The sequence below is a fragment of the Drosophila obscura genome, unplaced genomic scaffold (assembly GCF_018151105.1).
Source record: "Drosophila obscura isolate BZ-5 IFL unplaced genomic scaffold, ASM1815110v1 contig_9, whole genome shotgun sequence".
Taxonomy (NCBI): Eukaryota; Metazoa; Arthropoda; class Insecta; order Diptera; family Drosophilidae; genus Drosophila; species Drosophila obscura.
Window position 1 is genome coordinate 3,309,253 of NW_024542883.1, and position 18,295 is coordinate 3,327,547.

The window sequence follows — 18,295 nt, forward strand, 5'->3', positions numbered from 1 at the left end:
GGGTCGAAAAAAATTGGAGGTCAATGTTATCTTCTTATCATCTGGACCATTTAACGGAAATTAAATAAAATACCCTTAAAAACAGATTCCAGAACAGAACAGATACATAAGCGGTTAGATGATTTTGGTCAAGTCGAGTCGGATTTTGCACGACGGAGCCTTATCAAGCATAATGTTTTAAGAAAAATATATGCTTGTTTTAAATGAATTACACTAGTCAACACGACAATTAGGCTGTGGCTGTGGCTGACAAATGCAGCTATAAGTCCCTTCCAGTTACTTTGTATCTGCAGCTTTACGCCTGGAAGATATTAAGCTTAAAAATTCAAATTTCATCATTTTTTGTGGTATTTTGTTTTTGGTCCACAGCCTAAAGAAAAAGTTCAATTTTGTTGAGTAGTGTTATCTGCCAAAGTTAATGTTCGGGATGTTACTGATACCGCATGGAATCAGTTTTCTGGAAAAAAACAGTTTTTTCCCAAAATACTCTACTTTTAGAGAAATTGTCTAGATCCACCAGGTAAGAGCATCCAATTTTTAATTTTTAATTAATCTTTGACGACTTTAAGATAAAGTTTGGATCGTACGATGCCCAGTACGGAGAATACAATGGGTTCCGATAGCGCAATTCTCAATATTTTGCAGCCTGAAACTTGCTTAGCATAAGAAGAATAGAATAATTGCTTAAGTGGGTTCTTTTCAATCTGCCCTCGTACACCTATTTGTTCGTACATTTACGTACATTTCTAGATACATAAGTACATACGTATGTACTTATTTGCATACACGTATTCATCTTCTCATAATCAGACTAGACGTCAGGATTGTCCAAGATTGCGCAGTGATCATACCGTAAACAAATTTTTTTAAATGAGTATGTACACTAGGCTGGTCCAAAATTTGACCAACAATTTTTTTCTTCTGTTTTTTCAAGTGAACACCCCCCAATTCTGTTCTTTGTTATTCAATAAAATTATACAATTTTTTTCAAATTTTTAGTTCTATGTTTGGGGGTTGCTACCACGAAAAGAAAATATAAATTTTTGGGTAAATATACCTTAAAAAAAAATTAATTCGTTTTTTTTTAAATAATATTGAAACTTAGAAACTAGTTCATATTGATAATAAGGTATTTTTATTTTTTTTTAGTTACTGTTAAAAAATTAACGATTGGTGAAAATCAAGAAGTTCAGCTGAGGCTGATATATTTAGTTAACTAGTTCGCAAAAACTTGTGCAGGTTTTTTACGCTACTGTTTGCGGGTTACAATATATGCAATAGATTTCACCAATTATCCAACTCATTCAGCCAACAATTTTTTTAAATTTTCTTGATTAAAATTTTGAGTGAAATTCGGTAGCAACCTCTAAAAAATATAAAAAACGAGAAGGAACGTGTGAGTCGTTTCTGGGGGCGCGACTCTACTTACACCCGTACTCAGTCAGTAAACTGAGCATAATAGAAAAAATTGAAAAAACATCTGCACGTATCACATCTACAATGTATATTTACATCTAACATGTAGATTGTACAGGTACCTTTTTTGCCCCATCTCCCCGCTAGGGGTGCCGCCACGAACGCGGCGGTGCGGCGGAAGGATGGTGCGGTCTCTTCCGGAAGGGGGCGGGGGAGCAACTAAACTCATTCGGCATGTCCGATCTGTCAGAGGCAATTGGTAGTTGTGATCTACGTTAGTTATCGTATCAAAATGTGCCTGCCACAGATTTTCGTCCTTTGTGTGGGCGGAAGGGGGCGGGGCGAAATTTTGAAATACACTTGTAGCAGTGGGATATCACATGAGTCTGGAAACCAAAGTTGGTTGCCCTAGCTCTTATAGTCTCTAAGATCCAGGCGTCAAACAAGACGGACAGACGGTCAGACGGATAGACGGACAGACTCTATCGACTCGGCTATTGATGCTGATCAAGAATATATATACTTTATGGGGTCGGAAACGTTTCCTTATCTGCGTTACACACATCCACTTTTACCACACATCTAATATACCTTAACTCTTTTTTGAGTACGAGTATGAAAATAAAATAATGTAAATTACTATTAAATTTGGAAAAAAAGTTTTTTGGCCCAGCCTAATGTACACATGTACGAAGATGGCTATATTTATAAAGTAGGTCATCGAAGGCAACTGAAACTGGCTGCAATGAAGGTAACCTTCGGAAACCTTTGCTTATAAAATTGAAGTTAAGAACTTTAATGGATTACGTTTATTTTAGTCATTAGGGTAGGCTCCGGCTTTTATTTTCACAAAAAATGTGTGATTTATAGGATGTTTAGACTGGGACTGCGTCATGCTTCTTGCGTCTTGCCGAAGACGCAGTTTTTTTTACATAGGTTTAAGCCTAGTACTCAGACCCAAAAACTGTTTGCTAGCGTAAACATTGCAAAACGAGAACAAAAAACCCAATGAAATATTTAAATAATAAAGACAAATAGAATCTAATTGATACCGCATTATATGAAATGGAAATGAAATATGGATATTATAATATATTATTTTTATTAATTTTCATAAATTTTCATATTGTTGTCAAACAATTTTGTCTTCACGGTGGTCGGCACGGGAAGCGTCGCCATCTGCTGCTGCTGATAGTCAGACACATTACCTTGCCAATAAAATATTGGGGAGCCCAGGATATGACTGGGGAAGAGCGACCCAGCCGAAGAAGTGAATTTTATTAACTTTAAACAAAACCAAGCAGCTGTCTGAGCAGCGTAACCGTACGGAATGCAGTGCACACCTCTGGTCACACCACTTGCCGCTAGATGAATATATGACATATGCTAGCAAACAATTTTTGGATCTGAGTACTAGGCTTTAGTACCATAAGGCCATTTTTATTTTCTCCAGCTAATCAGTTAGCAAAGTCTAATGCTATTGCGGAAAATTTAGCGCGTCTGAGTACTAGGCTTTAAAAGAATAGTTTACATATTCGTTTCTGTGAACCAGTTCCATTTCGAATTCAGCTCCGAATCCGTGTTCGTAAATAGTTTTCGACCCCAATGCTTTTGATTAAACCTTGTTTTATGAATAATCAAATAAAAATGAGTACTTAAAATAAGAAAATTTTGCAGGAAATTGATTAATTTATCGGACAAAATTATATGTTCAGTGCTACGGGCTCTATCTAGCTAGTAGTCTTAAGCCGAATATAAAAATCGAGGAATATCCACGCAATCTCGGAGGATGTCAGCGCTGTCGGCTTCGCTGCTGCTATTATTTACTCGACCTCATGTTAAGATATCAGACTGTTTAAAATACTGTTTAGTATAGCCGATACTAGCGCGTCAATCTTCCAGTTAAATAATTGTAAATATGTCTAATCAATGGGAAGTTGTTACCAAGTCCCGCAAACAAAAAAATCTTGATAAAAAAGTTTATGCACATACGGAACAGAAACGTATTGCAGCTCAAACGCCAAAGCTAGAGGAGCTCTGTAAGTACATACATATTTGCAATAAATTGGCATTGAAAGAGATTAAAATTCACCCATTACATTCTCCCAGTGCCATCCCAGCAATATCGCAATTTGTTTGCTACTAGCGACGACAACAACTACAAATCGAATTCGCCTGCAAAATCTAGTTCAAGTGCCTCATCATCGAAAAACAAGTCGCCGGTCAAGAAAAACAACATAAAAACAATTACGACTGGAGGGAGTAGAGGAGGCGGATCAACCAAACAGCCAGCTAAGCCCAAAACACTAGAACAGGCCCTGAAGCATATAACTCCGGATGATTTTGCTTCTCAGCTGGAGCAAGTAAAACTTAGCTGTCCTGGCTCTGAGTTGCGATGGCTCAGTCATGTAAGCACATCGCTATAGTCGCCCATTACATAGTACGATAAAAAACGAAGAGAACCCCGTTAACTTAATTCGAGCACTCCACGCACTTATCTTAAATCTCGGGGAAAGAGCTTGAGGAAAGCTCAATTTGCGTGGAAATAACAAAAAGAAGTACCCAGTAGAACTCTTTTTAAAGGAACAATATAACTAAAAAGTAATATGAATTATTAATTTAATCTGCATTATTTGATTTCCTTACAGATTGCCCTTTATTTCAATGGAGCCCTATCCTACGATTGCGATCCCGTTTTCTCTGGACGTTCTGCTCAGTATCCTAGTAATCTGGCGAGTGCTGCACTCAAGAAATTAGTTGTTGAATTCTTAGGTAGCGTAGGCGAGTCAAATCTAGAGTATTTTTTTCACTATCTATTGGACGGTATGACTACTGATCTTAACAATAATCAGACGGTGGTGGTAGGCTATAAGTTTATGCTACAGTTAATAGGCCAAGCTTATCCCAGTATTTGTTCTAAAAACTTTGCCAAGACCGCTTTACTGAGAAATTGCTATCAAAATAGGAGCAGCATTTGTTTGAGTATTTTGTGGGCCATCGGACAGGGCGGCTATACATCACTAAATGAGGGTGTTAAGATCTGGCAGAATTTAATGTTACCCAATTTGGAACTGAAAAACTACTCCAAATTTGTAGTGGAGTATATAGAAAGAGTTCTCAATGCAGCTGCAGTACGGACCTCGGAGGATATATTGCTGCTTAATCAGAATGAATTTTTTGCCGCCTACAACTCACTGAACGCTACCTATAATAATCTACCCAAGGAGCTCCAGCAAAGCCTGAAGCGGAGTGCAAGTCAATTGCTGGTGAGTATAGATCACAGTTGAGGGTGCTGCTACTGACTCCATTTCTGTTTTTGTATTTACAGCAAAAGTACATTTCCAGTCCGGTTAAGCACGCGAATATCTTCTTGACGCTTTTTCGCGACATTACGACTGTAAGTAAGCCAAACAACGAGATTGAAGGATGCCTGAGTTGTCTTCTCAGCAGCGGCGGTGATGATTGCTTGAAAGTTTGGCGAATGAACTACAAAAAGCAGCAGTTAGCCAGCTTATTGCTATTGCAAGCTATAGGTATGCACATGCAAATGTACATCTCATCGATAATTTTTGTAATTTTAAATGTTTCAGACTTGGACTGGGAGACTTCTACTAATTTGCTAGCAAAGTCGCCAGTATATCACTCTTTTCTACATGATTTGCCTATTTTAAATGATGAGCTGCAGTCAAGTAAACGGAAAGAAAGCTGCCTTAATGATTTAATAGAAGTTTTAGTGGTGAGTTTTCTATTCTACTCCGTGAATAGTCCGCGGTTTGGACCATGTGTACATAAGTTTTCAACTTCACAGGAAGTTATTTGTTAATCCCAGTACTCAAATCGCCTAAGTTTTTTGTTGACCGAATAAGAAATTAATCTGGAATTTATTTCCCGAAATTAGGGAGTTTTTTCAATATTTCTGTGCTTTCTCCGTACATTTTCGTCCTCAAAGCTTTACATCGCCCTAAAATAAAACATATCTGCTTGCTTTAATACAAAATTTGAAATTTAAACAGATTATTTTTGTAAAAAAAAATAAATCAGTGTAACCGTAGAGCATACACATCTGGTCACACTCGGTCATCTGAGCACTAGGCTTAAGATACGAATTTATTCGTATGTCAGTCCGGTCACATTGCTGTCGGGAAAAGGGAAACGAAGGTATAAAAGAAAAGATTAATTCAATTTCTTAAGTGTTCAATAGTTGCAATTGGTGCTAAAAAGGATGAAGAAGGCTTAATCGAAATCGGTCTTTTTAAAATTTGTACAGTTTATTTTCGCGTAAAGCAACCGAAATTACCAATAAAATAAATATTCAGAGGGACGCTGCCAACGCGACGTCACTTCGTTGCCGTCAGAGAGAAACGTTTGCCGGCGTCTGAGCTAATTTTCTCCCCTTCAATTAATTTTTCGTTTTTACTGCGAATATATTTAATTTTTCGCTCCTAAACTGTTGTTGCAGTTGAAAGTGCGTTTTTTTGTCTACGTGTACGACTCGTCTTCAACGGTGTGCGTGTGCCTGTGTGTGACGCGCTTGTGTATTGGTACTAACTAGGTGCATTTTTTCATGGCGTTGCCATGCGGTGGAGTTGCCGCTTAATTTTCTCTGACCGGACGTGTTGCTTTCGGAAAAAGTGCTTTCAAAATTGTATTTATCAGTAAATTTATGACTCCTTGCCCTATCAGTATACCAAATTTTGTGATCTTGCTTCTAGCAAAAGCAATCTAAGAGGCCGGCGTCGATGCGAATGATGTGTTCAAGTTATGATTGGCTGTCGAATGCCATTCGCCGCCCCTCTCTGGCCATCTCTTTTTAGATTGTGCGCACCTCTGCGAACTGTAATTCCTAATACATTTAGCGATGGTGTCACTTTGTCGTCTCTCCCCTTGAAGTTATCCACGTCACAAATACTTATCGCTGCTTAAGAAGTTGAAGAGACCAAGAAGAAACAACAAGCAATTGGGATGAATCTTGTTTAAACACGTGGCATGTCTGTCCATTGTTTATCATGATCGGCAGAGTTTTTCGATGTCTTACCAAAGCTTTATGTATGTAGATTTTAAGCTACTCACAAGTATTAAACTTCATAAAAACAGCAAAGACAAATGAGAGAAGCTATGGCAAACATATCCATGTTATTTACATGAATACATACATAAAAACTTTTTTGAATACCATTACAGTTTCAAGCCTTCTGTTAAAGGTCGTTGACTCGTTGATAGTCGTTGATAGTGACTCTTGTGTGGGCTGTCTTTCTTCTACAGTAGTCCCGTAAAGTACATTCCAACGCCATTTACTATGAGATTACTCGCCTGATGTTTTGTTCCTCTTCCCAAAATCCTTATCAAATTCCTAGTGTAGCCACCTTTCCTGACTCTGAACTTAAAAAAACTGGCTCTGACACTGGGCTTGATCATTATGTGTCGACAAATGCATCTGCCTCCATTTGCTGGAACGCATTTCTCCCACCGTTCGCCCTGTCCCTTGAAGAACCCCAAATCGTCTTCATAGAAATTCATTAGCGCTAAGCTGCATCAAAAGCTCAATATAAAAGCTTAAAAAGCCCTCTTCATACTTTTTAGCAAACACAATTACAATACTCAAAACACAACACGTCATTTTTTAATTCCGAAATATTTTGCAACAGCTGAAGAAAACTAGAAATACTCGTAGTTATCCAAAATTTAAGTGAAATTATCAAAAATTTAAGTGAAATTAAATATAAAATGGCTCAGGTAAAACCGAAAAGTAGCAAACAGGGTGGCAAACAAGTGACCGCTGCCAAAAAGGTAAAGAACAAACTTATCGAAAATAAGCCTCCTCCAATTTACTTTAATACTAATAAGAACTTTATTCCTACCCCCACAAGACGGTTCAGGAGAAAAGCAGCGCACAGCAAAAGAAGAACAAACAAAATTCTGCGACACAGAAAAAGAAATGTGGCTGCTGCAAGTGGACTTTAGGTAGTGTTTTCATCATTGCACTGATTGCCGGCGCTCTCTGCTATGATACCGAGGTCAATGGCAAGGGGCTGTTTGAGAAATCAGCCACAGGCAAAGTACTGAAAAACGCTGGAGTTTTGCCACATGTCCAGAAGGCCTGGTATGTGACCATGGGAGCAAGTGCCCGGGGCTATAAATGGGCTGAGGAACATGTCCCACCATATGCAGAACCAGCAATTAAGACTGCTGGAGATCTGTGGAAGCTGGCGAGGAATGCAGCATGCAATATCATACAATCCGGCAAGGGATACTTCAATACCAAGTGGCCCGTGCTTGCCAAGTTTGTACGTAATTTTTTTAAATTTTAAGATGGGGTAATTTCTCAACGTATTCTTTAAACCGGTTTAGAAGTGATCCGTCTATTTCGACCTGTATTTCCTTTGTTAACGAATTAATGTTTTGTAGATTGATCAATATGTGCCCAATCTGTCAGGGAAACTTGAGGCTTTCGCTTCGGGAGCTTGTGATTTGGCCATCAATAGCTATGACAAATCAGCCACGCTAATCAAGGAAAATGTTTTGGTGTAAGTTTTACTCCCATAGATTAAAGAATGCATTACTGAGTCTTCTGTAATTTTAGCGGCCGCTTCTCGCCAGAAAACATCAATCAGGCTCTGAATCAGACGCGCAACGTCGCTTTGGAATACTACAATCAGTTTCACAAAAAGGTTGATACTTATGCCAAGCTTAAATGATTCTAAGCGTCAGGCACGCTTGGAAAGCATTCTCCGAGTAATACCCCGAACATCATCAGTAGCATCCGAAGAATAAACAAGAACGCGTCATAGTCAATAGTGAATGAACCACAATTATTTGGCAATTAGTTAAAAAGAAGAATTAATATGTTTTAAATAAGTCTATAAACCTGAACCCTAAAAATTCGTCAACCTGGCCTAGTAAAGAAAAGCAATACGAGCAAATTATGGTGCATGCCAAGATAGAACCGATGTATAAAAAACCGGATTAAAAAATGTTCTTGCGTATTGTCTCATGCGTATGCATTTATCCCCGCGACCGAAATATATCCATTTTATAATTGGTTATCTACACCTTGAGGATATTTTAAAATGTTTAATCTATTTCAAACATTTCTTAATTGTAATTGCTTAAATGCATTTTTTGCAGAGAACGAAACATTTCCAACTGCATTTGAAGGCAACCTACAGCAATTGTAAAGTAGTTTATATCTTTGTATTCATATTATTTGTGTGTACATTTTTCAAAAGACTTCTTAAAATTTACATTGACCGTTTGGTTGTTTCTCTGTTCAATAGGCGAATTTTCCGTTTCAATTTGTAATCTCAGTTGTACATTGAATTAAATAATCGATTTTTGCATAAATAAAATAAAGTTGAAAAAAGTGAAGTATTCATTCCTTCTATCTTACATACAAATGTATACATACATATTGTTTTAAAAGTCCATGTAATAGTGGCTCATTTATAGACCGCTTAAAGGATGGCTCCCCGAGTTTTTATACCCGTACTCAAAAAAGAGTTAAGGGGTATATTAGATTTGTGGTAAAAGTGGATGTGTGCACCGCAGAGAAGGAAACGTTTCCGACCCCATAAAGTATATATATTCTTGATCAGCATCAATAGCCGAGTCGATATAGCCATGTCCGTCTGTCCATCCGTCCGTCTGTCCGTCTTGATGAGCGCCTAGATCTGAGAGACTATAAGAGCTAGAGCAACCAAATTTGGTTTCCAGACTTATGAGATATCACACTGCTACAAGTGTATTTCAAAATTTCGCCTCGCCCCCTTCCGCCACCACAAAGGACGAAAATCTGCGGCAGGCATATTTTTAAAGATAAGATAAAACTAAAAACGCAGTATCGCAGAGAATGCCCATATCTACCAGATTGCCGAATCTGAACTAGATCGGATCATAATTATAGCCAGAATGAAGACATTTATTTTCTGTTGGTTCCCTCTCCTTCTCCAGCGCTGCTGACGCTACTGATTCTCTTTCTCGCTCGCACACTCTGCCTCGTTCAGTGCGCGAGCAACCCCTAGCGGAGGAGATGTAGAATCTAAATTGTACATGTATAATCTACATGTTAGATGTAGAATATACATAATATATGTAGATGTAGATAACAGATGTAGCAAAAAAATGTAAAATGTAAATTTTTTTTAAAATTTTTTAATTCTATAAAATCATAAGCTCAAAAATGTATATACTGACTGAGTACGGGTATAAGTAGAGTCGCGTCCCCAGAAGCGACTCACACGTTCCTTCTCGTTTATTATCATTTTGCCGCGGAACACGAGTTTATTGTCTTGGAAATAAAATAAAATAAAATACAGTTACATCAAAAACGAAAAATTAAAATTAGATCCTTCGATTCACGGATCACGTACCACTACCTTAAAGTATTCACATACGTACATACATATGTTTACATATCTTGCTATAAAAGATACGTAGATACATACATATATGCTTGCTCTGGTAGTCAGATACCTGAAGATTGCCCGTTTTTAATGTTTCGTTTTTTAAAATTTAATTTAGATATTCGATTCGATACTTGAAGTCAGATTTGAATCTCATTCATGTAACTCTAGTTTGTAGCTGCTTTGCTTAAAATAGAGCCAGATAAAATTAAAAATAGCGACGTCCATTCCACTGTTGCTTTAATAAAAAAAATGCATGAAATGTTATCCGAAAAGGATTTCCATACAAATTTCTTGAAATATATACATATGTATGTATATTAGGCTGGGCCAAAATTTGACCAAACAATTTTTTTCTGTTTTTTCAAGTGGACACCCTCCAATTCTGTTCTTTGTTATTCAATAAAATTATAAAATTTTTTTCAAATTTTTAGTTTAATGTTTGGGAGTTGCTACCACGAAAAGAAAATAAAAATTTTTATGTAAATATACATACATTAAAAAAAATGTAATTCGTCGGTTATTTCAAATAATATTGAACTCTAGAAACTAGTTCATATTGATAATAGGTATTTTTATTTATTTTTAGTTACTGTTAAAAAATGAACGATTGGTGAAAATCAAGAAGTTCAGCTGAGGTTGATATATTTAGTTAACTAGTTCGCAAAAACTTGTGCAGGTTTTTTACTGCCAATAACTGATTAATGACGATATGAATGTTATCAATATATATGCAATAGATTTCACCAATTATCCAAGCCATTCAGCAAAAAATTTTTTTTAATTTTCTTGAATAAAATTTTTTGTGAAATTCGGTAGCCACCTCTAAAAAATTAAAAAAAAAACAAATAAAATAATGTAAATTACTATTAAATCCAAGGTAACAAAACTAGGTGGTGTCCCGTTTTAATTTGGAAAAAAAGGTTTTTTGGCCCAGCCTAATATACTCTTATGGACAATATAATAGTTGTAACGTTTTTTTTAAAGATATCGGCTTAAGTCGATATAAACATAACATTTTATTAGGAAACTATACTTTTTTAATATGGTCACACTGTTTCGGTGCGAATTGGAATTAATTAGCTTTCTGGGAAGAATTGTGTATTATTTTATTGCTTAGGCTGCAAATTCGGCTGGTCAATAAAATAGGTGTGTGAAGAAAAACAATAATTTGTAGTTTATTAAAATATTTATTTGGTTGCAGAAGTTAAGGAATTAGGAAAATATAACTAAATAGTGACTTAACAACCATACAATTGTATTAGATGGGCCGTGGGCGTCACTGCAGTGCGGAGGAGAGAAGGCTCATTCGACGACTCCTAGATGAAGGAAAAACTTATAAATCCATTGCCAGGTTAATGAAACGATCTCAAAATTTCGTAACCAATGGCTTAAAACCGGAAAAAATAGATGAAATCATCATCTAACTCCGGTTCAGTTGGTTAAATGCGACCCGTTCAAGTCTTCCAGGACGATTTCCAACGAAATTGGGAATATTGTGTCATCACGGACCGTCCGGCGACTATTGGCAATAGCAAACCTACCAGGTCGGATTGCTCGCAGGGTTTCTTTGCTTCGGTCGGCAAATTTAAAGATGAGGAAACAATTTGCACTAGATCGTAGAACCTGGTGCGTACCGGAGGGTGAGAAAAAATGGGATAATATCCTCTGGAGTGACGAAACCAAGATAAATTTATTTGGAAATTATGCCAAAAGGAATGTTCGTCGTCCAAAAGGCCCAACATTCAGGCAGGCTCCGGTTTTCACTTTCAAAAAAAAAAATTTTATCTATGAAAAGTCAGGCGATCCCGAACTCGTAAAACGCAAGACTTTTTCAAAACGGCAAAAAATTCCTCGCCGAAATAAAAAGTAAACGGCTTTTTATGCAACTAAACAAATCCTAATTGCAAAAAAAATAAATAGATGACTTAATGATGCATTAACATGAATTTGACGGCATTACCAGTGCAATTGAGCTTGTGCCTTTTTTATAAATAATTTTTATTTAAACCAACCTCAAAAGTGGATCTGAAAAACTTGGTCAGGGCAACAACAAACAGTTTATTCCTCCAAACAGCCCGATTTGGCTATCGATAAATCTGTGTTAAACATAACAGAGCCTTTTTTGTATGAGCTGGCACTAGCGCGTGGGTATAACAGCAGTAAATTTTACGCTTAACGGTACAGGGAGTAAATAAATAGACTTTTGTGGATTCCAGAGCGCCTTGAAATAAAAAGTATAACTTTTTGCTGAAAAGTAAAACGCAAAGTGAGTGTGAAAACTGGAGCCTGCCTGATTATCACAAAATGTATGCCTTTGATAATGTGTAACGTTATTAGAAGTAATCAGTACTACAGCAAAGACTTTTGATTTATAATAGTTCCGCACGTAAGTTGTTGATAAATCGTGGTGCGTCAACAGCACGTAAACTCTTGATATATCGCGATCCATCGAACTTACTTTTTTTTTTGCTTAAGTAATTCGAATTTGCAAAGTAATGATGTGTTAATATCAATTACAAAAGTCTCTAAAATTGACTACCAACTAGTATTTTACGGAAAAATTTCAAGAGTTTGTCTTAAAAAAAATGAAACCATTCTAAACTGTGCCGTAAGAATAGCTCTGGGAGCATTAAGGATCACCTCCGCTTGGTGGTGGGTCGCCATCCACATTCTAGTCTGCTGTCTCTCCCTATCTAACTCTGTCTCGCCCCCTGCAGCAGATACTCTTTCAAATGAGCTCTTTCCATTTTAAAACCCATTAAAAACAGCTTAAAAGTTAACTCCATCCCAAATATTAGCTGAAAATGTAAATATGGAAAAAGCAAATCAATTAAATGTTAATACATGTTTTTTGATAGTTATGCTATTAAATTGTCCTATGTGTTGCTCATGTGTATTGTTAGATTTATTATATCAAACTTACGTGTGTTTTGTGCGATATTACTTGTATAAAGCAAAACGAATCAGCAAGTTTGAAGTTGTATGTTTTTAACAAATTAATATAAAATCTGTATTTAATTTTTATTACATTTGCTAGCCTATTTAATTTGGAACCATGAACAGTACTACGAGTCCTTAATAACTCTCGGAACCATCACCTGCTTCTGACGATGCTTCGTTTCAGATAGCGATTGGGTGGAACCGCCACAAATCAAATTTTTTCATCGATACATGAAAGTGACCAAGAATGGTGATGACGCCAAACGGCAGCAAATAGAACCCGAAATTGGAAAATCCGATACAGTCAGTCTCATGCCGGCCAGCTTTTGTCAGAAATATTCAAATATTCGATATACATAATCGAAAGTTCGATAATATTCCCAGTATTATTTTCAGAAAAACCATGGGTGGCGCCCTCTCATAGTATTGCGGTGGAAAAAAACATAGAATCAGTAAGAAAATTCAAGCAGTTTTTGAATGCAGTGGAAAAATGAAAAAAAGGGATTTTTTGACACATTTTAAGTATTTATTAGTACAAAATGGCAAACAAATGCTAAAAAGGAATTTATTTTCATTTCATTCCAAGCTTGGGCCTAACTAATGGAAATATTGCACAACTATATTGCACGAGGGTTTACAGATCCTTGCCACCGATTGACGAAGAGACAAAATGCTGTACATGATCATAGACCTCATGTTGATCCTCTATGCTAACAATAATAAGCTACCCCTATTGCATATGTAGATTATAATTCCAAAGGGCTACTAATCATTATTCAGGGAATAATACGAATTATTATTGTGTGAGGAACTGGTGTAAGTTTCGACGTGTTTGGGCAAGAAATGAACATTATCTGATCTGCGATGTGGGAACAACGACTGCTCTTGAGGGTCTTTCAAAGTGAAAACATTGGACAGAGATTTATATACGAGTATGCCTAAATTAATTAATTAATTAATTAAAGTATACCTATTGGCACTCAAACAAACCGAGGCGAAAATAGCAATCAATGGCCATATCTGAATCTGACAATAATGAGTAAATAGTTTTTTTCGTTTTTGTGCGGTTGCCAAAAATAATGGCCATGAAATAAGTAAGAAAAATATTGTTAATGGTAATGGCCGATGATATATCCAAGTGTGAGGCGTGTGCGTTCCAAACTCGCAAGCTTCCACTTAGTTTTAGTTTGACCTTTGCTCCCTACCCACAATACTGACAATGATCTGGGCGCTGGTTTTTAAAATCCATAACTATAACTATACATATTATGGCACCTTGAATACAAACTTGACCACTGATTACACTACTCGACAAAATTAAACTTTTATCCGCTTCGAAGCACACCGACTTTTTCTGATAGATTGGGAGCTTTTAATTTGATTAAAGAATTATTGTTTTTTTTCTATGGCAGAACTTTTTATACCCGTACTCAAAAAGAGTTAAGGGGTATATATGATTTGTGGTAAACGTTTCCGACCCCATAAAGTATATATGTATATTCTTGATCAGCATCAATAGCCGAGTCGATAGAGTCTGTCCGTCTGACCGTCTGTCCGTCTTGTTTGACGCCTGGATCTTAGAGACTATAAGAGCTAGGGCAACCAAATTTGGTTTCCAGACTCATGTGATATCACACTGCTACAAGTGTATTTCAAAATTTCGGCCCGCCCCCTTCCGCCCACACAAAGGACGAAAATCTGTGGCAGGCTTTTTTGAAGATACGATAAAACTGAAAACGCAGTATCGCAGAGAATGACCAATCTACTAGATTGCCGAATCTTAATCAGATCGGACTATTATTATAGAAACAATGAACAAATTTTCTGTTGCTAACCCCACCCCCTCCAGTGTTGCATCACTAACACTACTCGACTAAATCGAACTTTTTTTTTCCTCAAGGATCCAAACCGACTTTTTCTGATAGATATGGAGATTTAAAATTTTTTAAAGAATTATGGTTTTTTTTTTATGGCAGAACTTTTTTTTAAAGAATTTTTGAAAACTGGTATTTTTTTTTAAAGCTTTTTTCAGAGGTAGCGCTTGTTTTTTTCACATAACTCTAGTATCTTACGTCTGGTTGTAAAGAACTTTGCTATTTTGAAAAGATAATTAAAACAGCTAGAAGTTAAGCCCAAACACTTTGTGATTACAGCTTACCGTCTGGGAAAAAAACATTGAAATGCAAAAATATGATTTTTGCGGTATTTTTTATGACAACGAAAAATGAAAAAAAAATACCTTTAACGCAAACAAAAGTTATGTGAAAAAAACAAGCGCTACCTCTGAAAAAAGCTTAAAAAAAAATACCAATTTTCAAAAATTCTTCAAAAAAAAGTTCTGCCATAGAAAAAAAAAATATCATCAAACCATTTCTAAGCCCCAAATCTTTAAGAAAAAGTTCGTTTTGTTCCTTGAGGAAAAATCGTGTTGACTAGTGTAATCATTCAATCTCTCGCTCACACACACTCTAACGGTCACGCGGTCCTTGAGCGTCAGCTCATCATAGGTTGAGAATTATTTTAATTTTTTAGCACTTGAATTTTATACATTCATACATTTAGTCGATGCAAATGTAGAGTAAACAAGATATTGAAAACTCTAAGTATGAGGAGGTGATCTACTCATCAAGGCCTACAACTTAATTTTTGTCTAGTGAAAAGTGCAGTCAATCAATATCAACTTAATATTACTATTAATACTACTCGCTCACTTAACTTTTCTCTGCGCGGTTAAAAACGACACGAGATTACGGAATTTGCGGAGTGGACTTAAATAGCTGATCCATACATACACTGACGAGCAAAACTGTAACACGATGTCAGTAGTCTCACTTCAACGGTCTGTATCTTCTGTTCTCTTTTATGTTGTTTTGTTGGTGATTAAGTCTACTATGTTTTCTGAAAATTTCTTGCCATTTGATATGCCGGGAGAATTATGCCAAGCCAAAATGTAAAAAAAGTCAAATGTTACAGTTTTGCACTGCATCTATATTTTAAATGAATATTTTTATTGAAATTTTTTTTAGCAATGTGTCCACATCCCTTTTGATTTTTCGAGTTCCTTAATGCGATTTGGCATACTTTGGGTGTATCGTTGCACAAATTCAGGGGGTTTAGAGTACCAAACGTCCTTTGTCCTCTCCCACAGCTCCCTCATTCCAGTTGGAGGGATCGCATATTTCGCCAGCTGCGATTTGATATGGCTCCATAAATTTTCAATTGGGTTCATGTCTGGAGATTGTGGTGGCCACTTCATACATTGAAATTTTTGCTTCAATATCCAATTTTTTACCAAAATAGACGTGTGCTTTGGGTCATTGTCTTGCTGAAAAATACATTTTTCGGCAGCAAGACCCATGTTCCCGATCGCATCTGGCAGATTCTGTTGCAGAAAGTTTAAATACTGCTCTTTTTGCATTATGCCATCAATTAAAATCAAAGGACCAACTCTATTTTTATGTATTCAGCCCCAAACCATGATTGAGCCACAACCGTGCTTAACGGTTTGCCGCACAGTACTTGGGGACTGGATATTGGGATCTCTAGTCCAATACCAGGAGTGTCTGACTCAAAAAGATTAATTTTTGTTTTATCTGAACCATATAAACTTATCCCACAATCCAGTCACCAGTCACCAAAACCAACTTAAAGTCAGCGTCAAGCACGGTGGCGGTTCAATTATGGTTTGGGGGTGTTTTTATAATCACCATAATCTCCCGATATAAATCTTATTTTAAAATGTATGGAACCATCTAAAATCGCAGCTGCTGAAATATGCGGTCTCTTTAAGTGCAATGATGGAGTTATGGGAGAGAAAAAGGATGTATGGTACGCTATTCAACCTGCAATGGTGCAACGCTGCACCCAAAAAATGCCAAATCGCATAGGAGAACTAAAAAAATTAAAAGGGCTGTGGACACCTTATTAAAAAATTATTAATAAAAATATTTTTCTTTAAAATATAGCCGCAGTGCAAAACTGTAACACTTGACTTTTTATACCCGTACTCAAAAAAGAGTTAAGGGGTATATTAGATTTGTGGTAAAAGTGGATGTGTGTAACGCAGAGAAGGAAACGTTTCCGACCCCATAAAGTATATATATTCTTGATCAGCATCAATAGCCGAGTCGATATAGCCATGTCTGTCTGTCCGTCTGTCTGTCTGTCCGTCTGTCTGTCTGTCTGTCTGTCTGTCTGTCTGGATGAGCGCCTAGATCTCAGAGACTATAAGAGCTAGGGCAACCAAATTTGGTTTCCAGACTCATGTGATATCCCACTGCTACAAGTGTATTTCAAAATTTCGCCCGGCCCCCTTCCGCCCACACAAAGGACGAAAATCTGTGGCAGGCACATTTTTAAAGATACGATAAAGATACGCAGTATCGTAGAGAATGACCATATCTACCAGATTGCCGAATCTGAATCAGATCGGATCATAATTATAGCCAGAATGAAGAAATTAATTTTCAGTTGCTTCCCCTGCCCCCTCCTGCCGACGACCATGAAACTAATTTTCCATCTCGCTCGCACACTCTGCCGCGTTCAGTGCGCGAGCAACCCCTAGCGGAGGAGATGTAGAATCTAAATGGTACATGTACAATCTACATGTTAGATGTATAATATACATAATATATGTAGATGTAGATAACAGATGTAGCAATTAGTAATTCTAAAATTCTAAAAAATCATTTGCTCAAAAATGTATATACTGACTGATGATGGGTATAAGTAGAGTCGAGTCCCCAGAAGCGACTTACACGTTCCTTCTCGTTTTACATTTATGTTTGGCAAATTTCTTCCGGCGTATCAAATGGCTTCAAATTTTAAAAAAACCTAGCTAAATGATTCACCAACAAAACAAGACTAAGATCTTTAGCATGCATAAAAAAGAAGATAAGCTACGGACCGTTGAAGTGAGAGTACAGAATTAGTGTTACAGTTTTGCTCGTCAGTGTAGGTGGCTTTATGAATCAAAAAACTAATTTTTACTTTAAGGAATGCCAGTGTCTTACGCAGATAGCTTTTGAGTATGTTTCTTGATACGTCGGAATACGTCGGTAAATAGGGATCCAGCAATTTTTGATCTTCTCGTCCACCTTTTCCAAACCACCTACACTTATAAAAGCTCCTCTGTTCAGACTACCATGAGAGCCCAATCCTGCGGAACGAACTTATTTGGTATATGCATTTGGGGTGTTTCGTCGTTTTCAAACACTTAACATCTCAGGATCAAGTAGGATAAAAGCAAGCAGGTAACAGCTGGTGCTATTTGTTACCAGAATATGTGTTTCCTTAACAACAGAAAAGCTTATTTTAATTTACACCCTCAACCATCAACAGCTTTCTTGCTCCTTATTCAGCGAGGCTTTCACGAACTTTCGGAGTTCGGCGAAAAATTCTTTTGCAAAAGTACACCCACAACTTCGGCTTTGCTGTGCTCGTGTGAGTCTGAGCCTTCGTGGCTTGGTTCAGGAAAGACAGTACGGAAAAGCTCTGGACTCGTTTGCCGAGTGAAACAAACATGTTTCGGCCGCGGA

General features: G+C 36.9%; 1 protein-coding gene across 8 annotated transcripts; it reads left to right on the plus strand.

Moving 5' to 3' along the window:
* Positions 1 to 3,015: 3,015 nt before the first annotated feature.
* LOC111073917 (transmembrane protein 214) lies at positions 3,016 to 8,781 on the plus strand. 8 transcript variants are annotated; one of them, XR_005968519.1, is made up of 8 exons: positions 3,016 to 3,455; positions 3,526 to 3,824; positions 4,065 to 4,682; positions 4,745 to 4,949; positions 5,007 to 5,152; positions 5,225 to 5,574; positions 6,129 to 6,462; positions 6,997 to 7,112. XR_005968519.1 is itself a non-coding variant. In XM_022366481.2 (8 exons), exons 1-8 carry the CDS (start codon positions 3,335 to 3,337, stop codon positions 8,109 to 8,111), a joined length of 2,040 nt encoding a protein of 679 aa, XP_022222173.1. In that variant the 5' UTR covers positions 3,071 to 3,334; the 3' UTR covers positions 8,112 to 8,781. The 8 variants fall into 8 exon arrangements, 4 of the variants coding, with proteins under 4 accessions (XP_041451869.1, XP_022222173.1, XP_041451870.1 ...); XR_005968518.1 differs by having other exon boundaries at positions 7,062 to 7,112; XM_022366481.2 differs by lacking the exons at positions 5,225 to 5,574; positions 6,129 to 6,462; positions 6,997 to 7,112 and adding exons at positions 7,284 to 7,700; positions 7,822 to 7,940; positions 7,997 to 8,781 and having other exon boundaries at positions 3,071 to 3,455.
* Positions 8,782 to 18,295: the final 9,514 nt, after the last annotated feature.